Genomic DNA, 16,933 nt, shown 5'->3' on the forward strand with positions numbered 1-16,933 from the left:
AGCATCATCGATGGGGCACATTTTATACCACAGCTTCCAGCCATATCTTGAAAGAATAGCTAAGGAATTGGCGGCTTTGATAGTGGTGGCAACCGTGGTAATCACCAGTTTTCCAAAAGCATCTAGTTGCTTCCCTACCATGCATGGAGAAGGGTTGACCGATCTTTTCATTGCTGTAGCTGATGCAACAGTCAGGGGACGGCTGAGTGCGAAGACACTTGGGCACGGTATCCAGAACATTACATTTCTTTAATAGGAAACACTTTTTGGGAGCAGCGCAAGATGGATTTTTCATGACCAGCAAGACATCCTCCCAGATGTCGGCAAGTATAGGGATAGCCATGCCTGATTTTCTGGAGGTTTTGCGTCTCTGAAAAAGGAAACCCCCCTTTCCTCTGTTCCTTCTGAAGCAGGTTGAAGAGTTCCACTGCATGTGTTAATGGTGCATGAAAAGAACCTATTTTGTCCAGTGGAGAATCTCGGGAAGGCAGATCAGGGGATTCTCCATCTGCTGGTACAAGGTCCTCATACACATGTGCAGTATGTGTATCCAGGGATGTGTCAGTGTCCGACCAGTGCCTGTGAGAGCAGCCACTTGGAATGATAACAATGGAGGGGCTGGTCAAGGAGGCCAAGAATGCTTGATTAACGCTAGAGGGCTCCTACTAGGGGAACCTTAAGGATCCAGAGGAGGTTGTCGCAGCTGCAGTTCTGTGACTTAAGTCTGTAAAATTCATAAGATGTCCAATGACCGATATCTGGGAGCAGCGGGTGGGGGGACTGGTGGTTGCGCTGGCTGATGAGGTGCCAGTAGAATTGGGTCAGGTTCCCCTTCCACAGTCTCCCAATCCAAAAATAAAGCCTCCAGAGGCTCTTTCTCAGACATGCTACCTTCCAGCAGAAGCTGGACAGGTCATGTCTCAGCAGCCAAAGGCACCAGGGTAAAAGTGGCTTTGCCATTGTGGACCATGGTAAAAAGAAGAGTGCTTGAGGTATCTCCTTCTGCGTCCTTGCCAGTCTCAGAAATGAAGCAAGCACAGGAGCTTGCGAATTTGTCAGTGTCGTAGATGCCTGGACACCACCTGCTCTTAAAGCAGAGGGTGGTGAGCAGGGTGCCCACGCTAGCTCTGAGCGAGCGCACAGAGACATGAATGGCGATGCAATCAAATAAAAAAAGTAAAGTATAAAAACACAGCATGAGATTCTTACCCCTAAAGATTTTACATACAAAAAAAAATAAAAGTAATACAACTCCACTTCATAACTGCATCTGTGCCCTGCCAGGCACACATTAATTGCATGCCTTAGGTCAATGTAAACAAATACTCTGCGCCTTCCGAAAGAAACAAGAGCAATACAGGGTGTAGTAATTTCACTGAATGATGAAACTTGGCGGTGTGCATAAAATCCCATATTTTCAACTCACCTTCTGAGTCAGCTGATTTACCCAATGTGAGGTACAATTGCTAAGATCAGGACCCCTAGAATTCCAGGTTCCAGTGGACATCATACAAAGATATGATGCAGTCCCTGTAACAAATGAGGTAACCAAAAAAGATATTAGGCTTCTCTTCAGCATATTTGAAAGTGTATTCATACATCATTGATCTACATTTTAATTCAAGAATTGAGGTAACAATCACACATGCCGTTTCTTTAGCAGGCAACAGGCTTAGCCTGTTCAAATTGCTAATCATGAATAATCTGATGCAATCACCAATACTAGCCAGTTAATCAAGCAAGGAACTCACACTGAGGTTGGATGAAATCCAAGAAATGACATTCATTTTATGGACACACACCGCAGGGGAGGGTTAGTCGAAATTTCAATTCAATGTAATTAAAACACTCTTCTGTACAACCTGGCTAAGTACAATCAAGCAAGGAAGGGGTAATTTACAAAAAAAACTTTAATCCATGCAAATTTGTAGGCTGTAACCACCAACGTTTGTCATTACAAAACCCGTTGCTCCCAAAGGAATTCGCAAAAGAACAGTAACAAGAAACCAAGTATTAGACCATCACCCTCCCCACTCTTCTGATACTAGAGGTACTGAGAAAACAGCATGCTTCCCTTCCTGTGCATTAGTTCACTGAGGTATACTTTCAGAGGACCCTGCGGCCTGATCATACTAGGTGTACTACTGACAATAAGGGAATGCAGAAGCACATGTATCCAGAATGAGTAGAGTAGGAGTGTCATTGGATTGCCTCAGTCTGAAGTACTAGGGAACTCTGGTGAGCCCATGGTAGAAGCGAACTTTCAAGAGTGGTTGTCACACCAAGGCCGCATTGTGTCACTGTGGGTGTTGTCCTATCATGAGGAGGAGAGAGAATGGTTTAAACTTATACCAACACTGTTGCTGTAATTTTATACCTCAAAGGAAAAAGACGACATGTACACAGCTTCAACATCTGCCCTGCTAATATGATCGCATTCGGGAATGTGTGCGGACCATTTATCCCAAATATAAATGTGCAACCTTGTGTGATAAGTATATTGTTTGCAGCCGGGATGTTGTACATTTTAACCAGCTCCCTCCCTTTGTATAATGTTTAGTACAGCAGCCATGTTGGTTGCGAGGGATTATTAAAACACCATAACAGAACTAAACTGCATTTAATACTCCTTAGCAAGCTAGGGAGTCTTTCCTCCTATGGGCACAGCTTAGGCAATCAAGTTACTTGGTGCACACCTGCTATATTATCACTCCTATTAAAGTGTGCAAGGAATTTAGACACACCGTTTCCCTTCCTGAGCCTCAGGAGTCTCAGCAGTCCCGGATAAAGGAGTCTCAGCAGTCCCGGATAAAGATAGAACGGAGTTTCACCATTGAATTGGACAGGTAGATTTTGTATTCCCAAAAGCATTTATTGAAGCTAGTATTATATAGTATCTGCTTCAGCTTTGTGGCTAAACCGTTATGCAGTTAACTGGAATCCCGAGTCCAACTGCACCCTTCTGCATTTCATAGAACACTGCAGAGGAGTAAATGTGTTAAACTCCCAACACACAAACTGATATCTTGTTAATGCCGTGAGTAAGGCAGAGCATTACAGATGGCTATGATCAGCTATTCTATGTTAGGAACCATGCAAAATATGGGAATGACTAGGTATTTATTACTAATGAATAAATATCACTTGTGTGGTCAGAAAACCTTGCCATTTCAGAGATTCTGTTCATAGGTAATGTAATTTATTTTGCTTTAAGAGTGCATTGTTAAACAGACAAATCCTGAAATGCAATTTTCTTCTTCACCCAGCGGTTGCCCTGATGAATTGTTTAAAAGAAATCAAGAACATGAAACAGATGTCTGCATTTCCTAAATGTTCGACGTTAAAATATATGTAATTCATTTATTAATTGTATTATGTACAGAGAATGGCAATTATATATATTATATTCATTTTTTGACAAATAAAATAATGCATTGTCATGAAATTTGATTCAGATATGTAGGATGAAGACTATTTAACCCAAATATAAATGTGCAACTTTGTGTGATAAGTGTATTGTTTGCAGCCGGGATGTTGCACATTTTAACAGGTTCCCGCATTTGTGCAGGGTCCAGGGCACTACCAATGAATATGAGCCCAAACCAAAGAAGTCAAATTGCATCCCTGATAATGGAATATACCTCTATGAACCAAAACACATAAATAATTGTGGAGTTCCATAGAGGCCAACAAGTACTACACTTTTCTAAAGTCATACAGTCAAGTTCAAGAACTGCAGCTCATCTTAAGTTAACTGAACAGATTAGATGGTCCAGGTAGACTTGTTTCTTGGCTCAAACTTCCTTTAACACAATTCTCCATGAACTTTGTGAGGAGCCTACACTCCTCGGGCTAGATAACCAACCCGATCCTCAAACACCTAATTCAAAGTCAATAAGCATTCTATTTGGTCAAAAAAAGGAGCATGCGGTGGGCTTCACACAAAGAAAACTGCCTTGGAACGGAAGATTAGTCAATCAAATGATTCTCAACATTTTGCAGAATCTATAACAAGCACGTAGAGTTAAGTGGCTAGTCGAAGGATTAGCTATATGCACTTTTTAAGCCATTCAAAATGACAGCTTATTGCTCGCCATGGCAGCCAATTGAATTGGTGTCACTGAACAGTAGCCCAATTGGTTTTAAATAGGTCAACATGACACTTGTGTTAACCAAGAAAACATTGCATTTGCATATTTGTCCTAAAGAGCTAGTCAGGGAGCACCATATACCATCAGCCCCACTACTGTAGGGTATTTTACAAAGTCACAGTAGTAGGTCATCCTAATCTGCAATTCCTATTTGTGTAAATCAAGCATCTTTCAACAGTCTTCAGTAAACCTATCTCAAAGGTGAAAATGAACTGATTAAATTGGCTATACAAGTGTACCTACCTAAATAGTAAAGGCAAACCATTTGTGTGTCACTTGTAAGACACAGGTTTGAATTCCAGTGGGTCCAATGAGGTCCCCATCCTTTGTTTGATGTCGATAGAATGATTAGCATTGAGTGGGTTGCAAGTCAGACTTCTGTTATTTGTCTCATCAGCGTATGTATATTTTAAGGGGAGGGGGCAGCAATGACAAGCCGCCACATTCAAATGTGAATTTGTTATGGTTACTAACCAGGCTAACTTTAGTGCTCAGTACACTTCCACATATTGTGGAATGGTGATAGGGAAGCATTTTGTTTTTACCTGTGGCTGTGTGCAATGTATGTGAGGAGTTTGAGGATTGTGGAAGCCAACGGGGTCATCCTCTGGCAGAAACAACCAGGCAGAAACAGTCTGTTGTACGGTTGGGCACAAATCTCAGATGGCCATACAGCACCTGATCAAGTTAGTGTCTGGTTTCTGGCAGCTCTCAGAAAGCCAATCAACATACTAAGGAAAGCAAAGTAAGTACCTGTGGTCGTCATATTTCAATTACAATTTTCTCTGAACCAATATTCTTGCCTCTCATAACCCTTAGCATGTAGGCTATGGTAATGAATGGGGCCTATAAACTGACCTCGTCCATCATCTGCCAACACCCAGATATTAATTCAAAAATTGGGTACAATGCAACAGGAGAGAGACAAAGCAACAACCCAGACTGGTGACTTAGATTTTCTAACACCTTACACTATACTACCCCCAAAGACAACTGGCTTAGATGTTAGCACACTAACCAAGCTCTAAATAAGCTCTCATTTTTAGGGCAATCAAAATCCCCTGCATCAACAGCTACAAAGAAACAAAGTTCTGTACTCTATTAAATATAGGGTTCTTCCCTTTGGTTAACATACTCCAGAGTGACTCCACCAAATCCACAGGAAGCAGATTCATAATTCTGCATCTCCCTCTCCTGCTACAACACTAAAGAGCCCCTGCCCTTCTTTGCAGAGCCACGTGCAGAAAAGCCAACAAAAATAGCAGGAGAGCCCTATACAGGCCACCTTACATAATTTGGAAGAAAGCTAACTGGATTAGCCTCATGAATATTGATAAAGGTAAAGGTTCTTATACTGCGCACTGTCCCCAAGTGCATGGTTTTGTGGCACTCTTCCACAAGAAAGACTGAAATTGGATGTAGTCTTTGGCATGAATGCCTAATGATCAGGTAGTTCTAAATTTTCACCCGATTTATTTTAGTCACCACTTCTATAATCTTGTCTCCTTGTTTGACAATGCCATACAAATTGAGATTACAGAAGGCTCGAATTAATGAAATTGTCGCAAATGTATTGCTGTCTGTAACCTAAGCCACTATGCTCTACAATGACATGCCTAGATGCCATTTGCAGCAGTGTCCTTCTCTCAGCTGCTAAGGAAGGGGTGCGACGGTCACAGCATGGTATGCTGTAAGAAGAACAGGCCGGCCGTGTATGCATCTTTGCCCTCAACATAAGTCAGCTCTGGCTCGGTGTGAAAAAACCTTCACCAATCACCATTTTTCTACTGTCACCATTTGACCAAGCAAAAATATTCGTATTTCAGACCCTATATATTTGCAGGTTATGCTTGCAATTTCATATATCAAAAGATGAAATCATTCAATGGACGGAATTGCAGTTTTAAGGAAAGGGATATCACAACATAGGCTGCATAGTATCATGACATGTCAAATTGGCATGAATGGCCAACTCATTGCCATGTGAAGGTACTGAGCCATGTGATACCTTTATAAGGATACCTTTATAACATTGCAAGCATTTGCAAGTATGAGCTGTGCCGGACAACTCAAAAATCAAGATACATCTTATTTGTACCCAATGAAATGCAAAAATACCTAACCATGAGAAATATTTTACGAGACAAAGATGAAGGTAGGTAAAGCAAACTAGAAAATGTATCATTAATTGGACTAGTCTTGGCTACGGTTTATTTGTATTTTTAAACTGCCATTTTTTGTTGATAACAAGACTCAAGAAAACATGCAATGTGCACCTAAGAAATGAAAGGTAAAGAAATAAATTATCCGCTCAACGTTCAAAGCTTTTCTCAATACAAAAACCAATGACTAAATAAGAATTCAGGGGAGCAGCCCCATCCATATAAGGATACACTACAGTACATTAATAAATTCACATATTATATGCCTGCAGTTACAGAAACATGAAGGATGTCTCTGACTTCAGAATGGTCTTGTGATTCTGAATAAATGGGTCTCATTAATGACAGGTCCCTAAAAGAAATCAGGAAAAGGCATATTTCTATCCAATGTGATCATAATTCAAGGAAGAGGTGGGTTGAACTAACCTGGCTAGTAACACGGCTAACTACATCTCCTTATGATATGGAAAATGCATTGGGCCAAAAGAGTTTGGCCAGAAAGCAGCAAATTAAGAGAGCCTGTCTAACAGAAGAAAAGCTGCTTTGGTTTCCACCTGGATATACGCGATTTAAACAAAACTTGAGATAGGCCTTTCCAGAGGGAGCTAAATGCAGAACTTTTCCCAAGATAGAACCCGATTGCCCGAGATGAATTTGGGAGGAGGGCGACAAACAAAAGGAAGAATTTACTTGGAGAAGTTTCCTTGAGCTGTTGATTTCTAAAGCTGACCTGGGCCTTTGAAAGATGGACCAAAACCACCCCAGAAGATTCAGATAAATGTCCCAAATATTAATTGTATCCCAGAGGGAAAATACAAGTATTTTGCAGGGAGCCTTTTCACAAGTCAGGTCTCTAAAAGGTGACATTGTCTGAGACTTTGACCACTCTGAATGAGATGGGACAACGGTGCAATAGGACTTCACTGAATTGTTAGCACATGGTTACCATGACAAAGACCAAATAGGTCGATATGTGTGTCGGTGAGGCCATATTTTGTACTAATGTTGAGAATAAATATTGAGACTATAAATGTTGACCAATCTGAATTCTGTAAAAGTATTTGAGGACAATCTGTGAATACTATGGACTCTGTTGAATGAATATAGACCTTAATCGCAGTGTACGCATAACGATTTAGATGAGCACAAGTTATTCTGGTACACCTTATTCGTAATACTTTATTCTTAGGCGGGGGTATAGCCTAAATTGGCCAGAATCTGCAGCCATCTGTTTAACTATAATACTTGCACTCTAGTAAAACCGTAGTAATTTCTGCTCCCTAAGCGCTCCTATTAACCTGGATTAGCCCCGCCTTCAACTCTAGATTTACGATAGGTTGCCCTAGAATCCGAAGTTGCACAGGCCACATTAGTATCAGACAGCAACAATTAATTCCCTGAATTTCTGTAGGAGCAAATTGTGTAGGTTTATGAACATGGTGCACAACACGACTAAGATACAGGGATTGATAACCTGTGAACACTAGCTTACATAGAAGAAAAATCCCAAATACAGTTTACTACTCCTTAAAATGGAGTTTTGCAAACCGTATTGCATACTGCACACAAAAGAAAAAAAAGATTCTGCCTTAAGTGGTCTCCTAATGCCAATTAAAATTAAATTTTGTCGAATCCTCTTCAGTTTCAATTTTATATTCTCATGCTTGTGAGACACATGCAGTCTACAATAAAAGCTTGTACCCTGAACTCCTTTAGAATGTAACCTAGAAATGAAAGCCTCTGCATTTTAGAGTTTAATCAGCCCTAGGAACGGAAAGTCAATATTGGTTCTCAGATGCCAACACAAATTCTTATCCCTATAACAGGCAACTATGCGCAAGACCTCAACACCCTCCAAGACCCATATCCAGGCTTGGATGGCGTCCAATGGCCGATGTCTAAATGGGGAAAAACTGAAATACTTCTGTTAGGCCCCAAAGAAGCCCTAAAAAGACTAGACGGCTCATAACTCCATCATTTAAGACACAGTCATCACAACCTCGGCTGCAGTAAAAACCCTAGGCATCTACCTGGACTCCACCTTATCAATGGATAGGCAAGTCAGCGCGATCATAAATACCCTGACACCTTACCTATCACCAAAGAACTGCCTCAACATTGCCAGAGCCACAATTGGCGCAAAACTAGATTACTGCAACATCCGACTCCATGGCACCTCAGCTAACAACATCAATCGATTACCTATGCCGCTCTTCTATGCAGAGCAGTCTGCTCCTTGCAGCCATGGAAACAGAAGGAACAATGGCCCTTTTGTTTCCGTGTGGCCATCTTTTAATGGGCTTATCTTCCAATTAATTAACGTGCACCGTACATACCCATTCAAAGGGAATTTTTGTTGATACACTAATTTAGCACTTGGCGCAATAAGCCAAATGCTAATCATCTTAACCCACACTTTAGCAATGGCTCAGGTGGTATTTCACAATTTTGGGGATTGCAACTTGAGTGATTTCTTGTGCCGATTTTTTTGAGTTATTTGTTTAACCTTTTTGTTACCACAAAACTACAGATGTTAAGAGTATGGTATAAAGGGGGGTGGGGCGGGTATAATGTGTGGAATGGGGGTCCCCCCCCAAATCATTCCTTGCTGAGTAAGAAAAAGGTGGTAAAATCGAAGAAAGAAACTAATTTACCAAAGTCGCATTTGGCAAAAGAATAAACAAATACACACAGCAGGAAACACTAATAGATCCGCTCAAGCTGGTGTGCGGTTACCAGTGACTCCCACCCCCACACAACATGTGTTCATGCTACTATGCATCATTGAGAAAGTTCTGTGGCTGACAGTTTTTTGACCTCCAGCCCAAGAAAAACATATGTCGGTGTGAAAAGTGCAAACATTTGCTTCAATATTTATGGGGATTTCTGCGGTGAGAAATTAATATAAGCTGGAGGGTCTGCAATAATAAAATTAAATATCAGGAAGACAGCATTTGATGGGGCAGGAATCAACTTGAAAGAGGCATGCTAGATAACGGATACCACTTTGAGACTTGGGAGTTGTATAAAAAAAAAAAACCTTGACAAATAATGTGGCACTACAATTTTAACTCGTGCCAGGCATACAAAATCCATCTGATCTTGCAGAACCCAACCCCAAAATCACTGCCACACAAACCACAAGTTCAGTTTGGTTGTAAACAATGGCATTGTGAATGTATCTTGAGAAGGCCTGTAACCTTGCTTTCCTAATTCATTCTTCCTCTTTTTACTATGTAACCTCCTCCCATTAACAGATGAATCCTTTCAGCTATTTTTAAATCTGAATTTGTTATTGTACTTTCTGCAAATGACTGAACATCTTAAATTCTAGTATACTATTTTGGTTAGCAAAGGCCAGTGGCATAATGCAAAATACAATAAATGAATATCATCAGAAAGCACTCAGTGTGTTATATGCTGCTACTTATTTCTAATTCTCAGACTGCCTGTTTTATCTTCTATACCATATAGATTTAACAACTGCCAAGTTGTGCTTCAGGCTAAGCACAACTGCAAAAAGGTAAAACCACAAAATTTAAAGTAGGGAACTTTCAATACAATACAGTGTGCTGGAAAGTGTCATGGGTCATGTAACAGTTTCTAGAAGTATCTATGGCCGCAATTAGCGCTATGCGGTTTGGCTAACTTGTTTACAGAGATGCAAGTGCTGCACTTGCTAGGAGGACCATGCCACTTAAATGTTCCCCTTCCACTTGGATGTCTCAGTACCCGGCTAAAGTTACTGCTGACAAACTAACCAAGAAAAACTATTGTTCAATGGAAGATTATAATATATAGGTGTAAAATGCAAATCTAGCATGTGTAGTAGAATGACGTTGAGGCACAAGAGCACATGTACAAGTGCGTCGCCACACACCACTGTCAGCATTCAGAGAGCAGAATAAGTAAGGGAATCCAATATGTGCAGCAGGCAGATTAGCAAATTCAGAAACCTTTACGAGTTTAAGGGAGAAATTACCCCGAGTTCCCCTTGGACAAGGACGTTCGACAAGTATTCCTCTCTGCGTTTGGGGCCAGTTGATCCCCCTCTCCTCCTTGGCATCACAAAATCTCTCCGGCAAAGGAAAAAAGCTGGTCACAATGGGAATTTTTGTTGTAGTTACTAGAGGCGGTGGTAGTTTTGGCCCCTTGCTTCCTACTTTTATGCCCCCAGCCAGGGTAGTGCTCATCAGGGTCGTCTGGGAAGTGGTGGTTGTGGTTGATGCTGTGGTTTTGAGCGGTTCAACTGAAGTGGTAGTAGACATTGATGTGGTAGGTTCTGCGAATAAAGAAAAACAGGTTTTAGGAAACAAAATTGACCAAGTTGTCCTAACATTTATGACAGTTTTCTTGTTTTAAATTTAAATGAGGCATGCTTGAGTTTTTGTATAGTTTCATTAGAGAGAATACAAAGTGTGCTCCCAGTGTCAAGTTACAAATCTGCCCATACATTTTTCTGCATAGCTCTAAAAAGACATTTTTACAAGTGAACTATGAATTAAAATACACTTCATCCTTCTTACAATGGTTAAGAATCTATTCCAAATATTAATGTGTAGCTACTACATTTTAACAATGAGGATATGGTTGCTCCTAGTTCCTGCCCCCTCGCCCCCCCCGTCCATCAGTTTTGCCACAACAGACAAAATGTGCATCAAACATGTATTCATCAAGAAAGGTAAAGACTAAATGGAGGCAAATTAGGCAATCTAATACAGACTGTGCCATTAAAAGACCAACGGAAATTAAAAACAATGTAGATTTCCTTCCCCCACCCTCACACAACCCAAAAGGCTTTCCACTGTGCCAGACTAGACCATTCTAGATAACCTACTAGTGGGGTGAAGATATATGCAAATGTTTGTTATTTCCCTCTATGCGGATGACATGGTGTAGGTCAAGAGACCACAGCAGAACCTGCAACCAACCTATGGTTTAAGTTGTACAGGCCTTTGGTGATTTATGGATGTGAAATTAACTGTGACAAGTCCTAAGTGCTCCCACCAACACCCGGAGCTCGGCAAGTAGGTATCAACGAGGTGTTTAGGTTGTGTCCTCTGGGCATCAACTATCTAGGCATAAAGGTAGCAACATCAATCGTTCCTATGCTGAAAATTACTTGAATACTTTAGAATTTGGAGAGCATGGTGGAGGCCAGGATTTTCCTTCCTTTATCCCAGGCTGCCAAGGATGTCTTACGCCAAGATGGTTATTGTTCCCAAACTCGTATATATTTTCAATAACTACTCGATAACACCACCAGCCAACTTTTGGATACGACCACTGCGGATGATAGTTTGGCTGATAAGGGCTTGCAAGCAAGCCAGCGAGGGTCGCATAGGACGTTCCGATGCAAACTTATAAAAGGGGCGGGATTGATTATCCCCGAAGTTTATATACTATAATTGCCTCATGTAAATTAGAGCGGGCAACCACATACCCAGATGGTTTGAAATCAATCTTATGGGGGAAGAGAAGACTCGTACATCGGGTACACCCAGTGGATAACACTTAAGTCTTGGGACACAGTTGTGGCCCTGACACGGGAAGATTATCTATATGCGCCGTGTTATTCTATATATACCGAGTACATGGTGTGGTGGTGATATTTGAAAAGATTGTTCACATCTATTTTGAGTGACTAGGGATCTATACCTTGGGAGATATGATAAATGAAGGGAGATTCATTACGTGGGATCAGTTAAAGAGACGAGGAAATTGGCACACAGTCACCAAGCTATTGTGTTATTCATCACCAGCCTTCAACAACAGATGTTGCTTTAGATTCAACTCAATGGATTTCAGTTAGTCTGTCTTGCAATGGTTTGAATCATATCAAGAGATCAATTTGTCCAGATAGCTCAGTCCATATTTCAGCACCTATGCCATGAAGAGTTCAACCATTCTCCATTTGCTGTCCTGTCATACTCCATTTCCGCAGAGCACTCATCAGTGCTATTTGCCAACTGCAGGCTCAAAATACATCTAAACAAGACAACTAGCTATCATCAGGAACTCGTTACAAAAGGCAACAACTGAAAACATGTCTCAACATTCAACTGTGGATACTAAGCACATGATCCACCAACTCCTTCAGAGGTTCAGACCCAATCCGGGTTCAACATCGTAAAGTTACAATACTTCAAACCCTACTCACCAAATTGAATTTTCTATAATTGGAAAAATATTATTCAAACGTCAATTCACCAATAAGATCCCTAAGCTGCCTGGGGAGAGCTTTCCAGCTGTAAAAGTGAAACCATTTCTGAGACCAATGTTTTCACACTTAGAAACGAAGACCTCTCCCATCTTGCTTGGAACGTCACTATGGCTGGAGGACAACAAAGCATGATAAGAGCATATAGTGCTGCAATTAAAATGCAAGAATGAAAACCAGAAGGTAATCTTTGCAGATTCAGAAAGTAGCTGGCTAGTAGTTTGTAACCTGAAAGTTTACTTATGATAAAACGGAACACTGCCCCTCTTGTACTCAATCTTGAATCATCCCTACCCACTTATGTAGTAGGCATTAGTATATCTATGCTATCTATTGTAGTTCTTGAACCATCCACATCACTATACAAAACCAAATTAGGACTACAAAGAAGGAATTAATGGTGAAACTGCATCAAGGGTTTGTGATCTGCCCAAAAGATGTCAGGGCATGCTCAGTTTGTGGACACAATCTTTGAAAGGCAAAACCAATGGTGGGAAGGCCCAGAGCCATTTTCAATGCAAAACTGCAGACTACCTTTGACTGAGACGTGCCTAATACAGAATGCAAAAGACCAGTCTTCTACAGTACTCAGAGGACTATCTGTATGAAAATGTCCATGTTGCAAGATACTTTTCTGGCATAAAACTTGGGAAAATTAAAATAGCCAATGGTAATAACCAAATTATATTTAAGAAATAGTTCATTTACAACTCTATATTTGGCACCTCATAGTAATACACAGATGCGGTGTGGAATCTTGCAACTGAAGTTTCATTAGTTTTTGATTTTATTTTTTGTCTGTCCCATTGTTTGTTCCTATAGATGGTGAATTGTAATGCAATGAAAATGTAGCCAAGCTGATATAATGTACTTAATTGCAGATGAAGAACCATTTCCACGTTTACGGTATCCCCTCCACAACTAAAAACTATTTTAGTACTGCAGTCAAGCAAATCCACTTTCAATATTCTTTTGGTTTTGTTAAGTATAGAGAGCTTGAGAATGCAATTTTGCTCACACCTCAAACGACTTTGCGAGGTGCATTGTTAACAGTAAGGGTGCAACACATGCTCCTTGATAAAAACGTACATACTGTCCAACAAGATACAGCCTTTTTACAAGGGACAAAGGCAGACACTTGCCTTAGAGAATAAAAGTTCCTTGAATAAAAAGCGCACGTGGCCCTAGCAAAAGAGGCACCCATAACTTGCTGATTGGCTTTAGTGAAAGGCGATGAGCAGGAAATTGTAGCTTCCCCTTTCCAGCAGAAAAACCCAACCACAAATGGCGATTTCCCGTCTTAAACAGCACGTAGCAAATTCAAGAGATGCTTTTCACACCATTCAGATCTGATAAGCAGCGAAGGAACCACAACACCAAAATACACGTGCACAGTTAAAAGTGTGGAAGCAAGTGATGTGTTACCTTTCAGAAGCCTACTTATTATAATGGAGTTTGAAGTTGTGTGGAAGCAATTGACACTTTACCCGTTTACTAATTGGAAGCCCAGTTACCATAGTGGGACAAACAGCAAACACAGAAAACTCCTGCCTCTTAAGTTTGCACATACCTTCCATGTGACGGAAATGACACGTTAGACTAAGTCCCGTCTTATATATAAAGGACAAGCAGACTGGGGGAAAGAGGAGAGGTTTGCAAAACAATCAGCAGAACTCAAGTCCTGCGGGCTGGGAAGGGAATCGGTCATCGCAGAGCCCAGAGAAGAGGCGAGAGAGATAAGCAGGTCCCTCCTAACAGGAAGCCGTGGTCGGGTCATACGCAGCACATCTTTCCCTAAAGCGCGAGTTAAAATGTGGAAGACTTGCTGTGTTCATGTAGAGACTAAAGACGTTTGGTATGTTACACCACTCCATGGCATAGCTGACGTAGTATAAATCCCAGGTTACTCAAGCTGCTAAACTAAATGGATTACTCTTTTCATATGTATGGTGATGTGCTATGCTATAGTTGCTGCTGTTATATAGCATGTGCAATGCAAAACAGAGCTTGTAGGAGATATATGTGATTCTGGTTTACAAATCCACCAGAGCACCTTAACAACATATGAACAAATTATACCCATTGTCAATTGCATCTTTCCGAGTAATCCTTCAGTCCAAAAGAACTTAACAAAATGTCCTGGGTGTGTTTTGTCAAATTGTGCTAATAGGCGCAGACCCTTAGGAAGGTTGTCCCAAGCACTAGGTCAACTCCTGGGGTACCTATTGTCATAAAACATGACTTCAGATTCCATGTCCACTCCCCAAAGTCTCAACTGAGGTGGAGGGAAGGGGGCAGATATCAAGCTCGACACCAGAAGTCAGTGTCATTTTCTCTCACGTCTGATCCAATATTTTAAAAATATTGAGTCAAGGCATAGCCGCTAAAAAGCCATTTGTAAAATTCCCAACGTAACTAGCAGTAGAATCAAAACGGCTAAAATAAAACCAAATTCAATAAATATTCTGAAGCACAGTATTTTAAATCAAGGTTTCTCTGCTGGCAGAAAAGCCCTGACTGCATTAGGGACCTATGGTGGCTATATGGTGATCCTAACTGCTAGACAGGAAATCATATCCTACTATGCCATGCACACTGGGCACATGGACATCCATAGTGCATTGTTCAGGGTCAAATATCACAGACAAAAAAAAAGAAATACAAAAAAACACAGGAACAAAAACAGTTCATGCCATTGGCAAAACCAAACCACCACAAGACCCCTTCTCTTCTGGGTATCTTGTACAAATGAACATTTGCAAAAGTCAACTATGGCTTTTCCCTTCTGATAATCAACCCCAATGTATGTTACTGCCAGCTACACAGCCTTTCAAACCTTGTGGATACAATTTGAGTGTTTTTTGTATTACAAAAGGCTACACAAATGCCCAATAACATACAGAGCAAAGAAAAGTAAATTTAAAGGATTGGGACAATATTAATCTTATAGTCTTTATGGCTTACGGTGAACTAGTTCAGTGCTTGGCAGACTTCCTTGCTACCAAATTCTAACTTGGGCTTCTTTATGTCGGATGGATAAATGTGTTCATAGCGGAATCCTATCATGTGCATCAGTTTCACTTGTCAAAATAACATTTAAATGTAAATGTATTTTGGAGAACATCTCTCTGAGAACTTGCATCGAAGTCCATTTCACAAAAATGTTCGCACACAATAGGGTATATTTCATAATTAATCCTCACTAGGTTTTTAATGAAGATAGGACAAACATTCAAATTCATTTTGCACTGCCACAACAATGGCAGGAATATAATAAGAGTAATGTACTACTGTCATTAGTGAAATTGTGCCCATGAAAACACCAACACAAGCATAAACCTAACAATGTGCACATAAAATATTCCATGAAATTACGCTCAAAAACGATAACATGGTCCAGAAGAGAATGTTCGAGTGAGGTGATGCATGTGCTATTGTTTGGCCGAGCTAGTAATAATGCTGTTTGGAGTGTACGACATATATGATAAAAACGTAATATTTGCTACTCAGTTCACACCTCCTCTTTGTATTTAATGTTGGTTAACAGATTTTGAGTCACAATGCACAAATTACCTGCCCAACTTCTAATTGAATTGACAATTTTGTTCCATGCTCTAGTTTGTTATACAGTAACATGAAGAACCCGGTTGTGAATGACCTATTCTAGGGATTGTTCAGTTACAACTTGAGTATTGTAAATGAGAAATGATTTGAGAACAAGGCACACTTCAAAATGTGCATTCAGCTCTAGCTCTGTGATTGACTGTTCGTAAGTAATGTGTGTTCATGCAAAGAATTGAGGTGGAGAGTGTTTTTAGCTATTTCATTGCAACTTGACATTTACCACAAACAATGTCAAAATAAATCGAAAAAAATAAAAAACAAAAAAATAAATTTTAAAAAAAGGACATGGCCAACAGGTGTTTCACTATCTCTAGGCAAATATTGAACAGCTTCTCGTGCATGCCTCTTTAGTGCCTCTCTAATACAATGGTCTATACGCCTTATACCTGATCCGTTTCCTCTCTAAAGGCTAAATAGTGATTACAGATATCTAGCATTATGTTTTTTCCTCCAGTAATGGGCTACATGCTAAACATGCTAAAAGTGTAAAATGGCATGTTGGTCATGTGATAAATGGAGTCCAGGGGTGAGAACATAATCAGGCTAATCAGACCCACAAGCCAGTATTTCAAGCAAATTAATCATAATCTCTACAATCGTAATTATAAATCAAGTATTTTAACGGAAGCCATATAAGATTAAGCCCACAAAAACAGAACACATACCCACCAAGGCAGAATGTCAGCCAAACAGGAAGATAAATATGACTTGCGCAGTAATCTTCTTACTGTAGCATCTATCTGCTTAGCATCACATGCTGCGCATAGGCCGCCATC

At 40.5% G+C, this 16,933-nt stretch overlaps 1 protein-coding gene across 23 annotated transcripts in view; it reads right to left on the reverse strand.

Moving 5' to 3' along the window:
- Positions 1-16,933, reverse strand: part of ADGRL2 (adhesion G protein-coupled receptor L2) — a 401,410-nt gene that overhangs the window by 140,307 nt on the left and 244,170 nt on the right. For all 23 annotated transcript variants that reach the window (XR_011287781.1, XM_069641616.1, XM_069641615.1 and 20 more), the window contains exons 6-7: positions 10,296-10,595; positions 1,427-1,530 (exon numbers count right to left, since the gene is read on the reverse strand). Coding sequence is in view for 22 of the 23 variants with exons in the window: in XM_069641616.1 (XP_069497717.1) it covers positions 1,427-1,530; positions 10,296-10,595 (404 nt within the window). In the remaining variant the exon portion in view is untranslated. The remainder of the gene's footprint in view (positions 1-1,426; positions 1,531-10,295; positions 10,596-16,933) is intronic.

The sequence above is a fragment of the Ambystoma mexicanum genome, chromosome 1q, assembly GCF_040938575.1.
Source record: "Ambystoma mexicanum isolate Mex_15411 chromosome 1q, UKY_AmexF1_1, whole genome shotgun sequence".
In the NCBI taxonomy this organism is placed as follows: Eukaryota; Metazoa; Chordata; class Amphibia; order Caudata; family Ambystomatidae; genus Ambystoma; species Ambystoma mexicanum.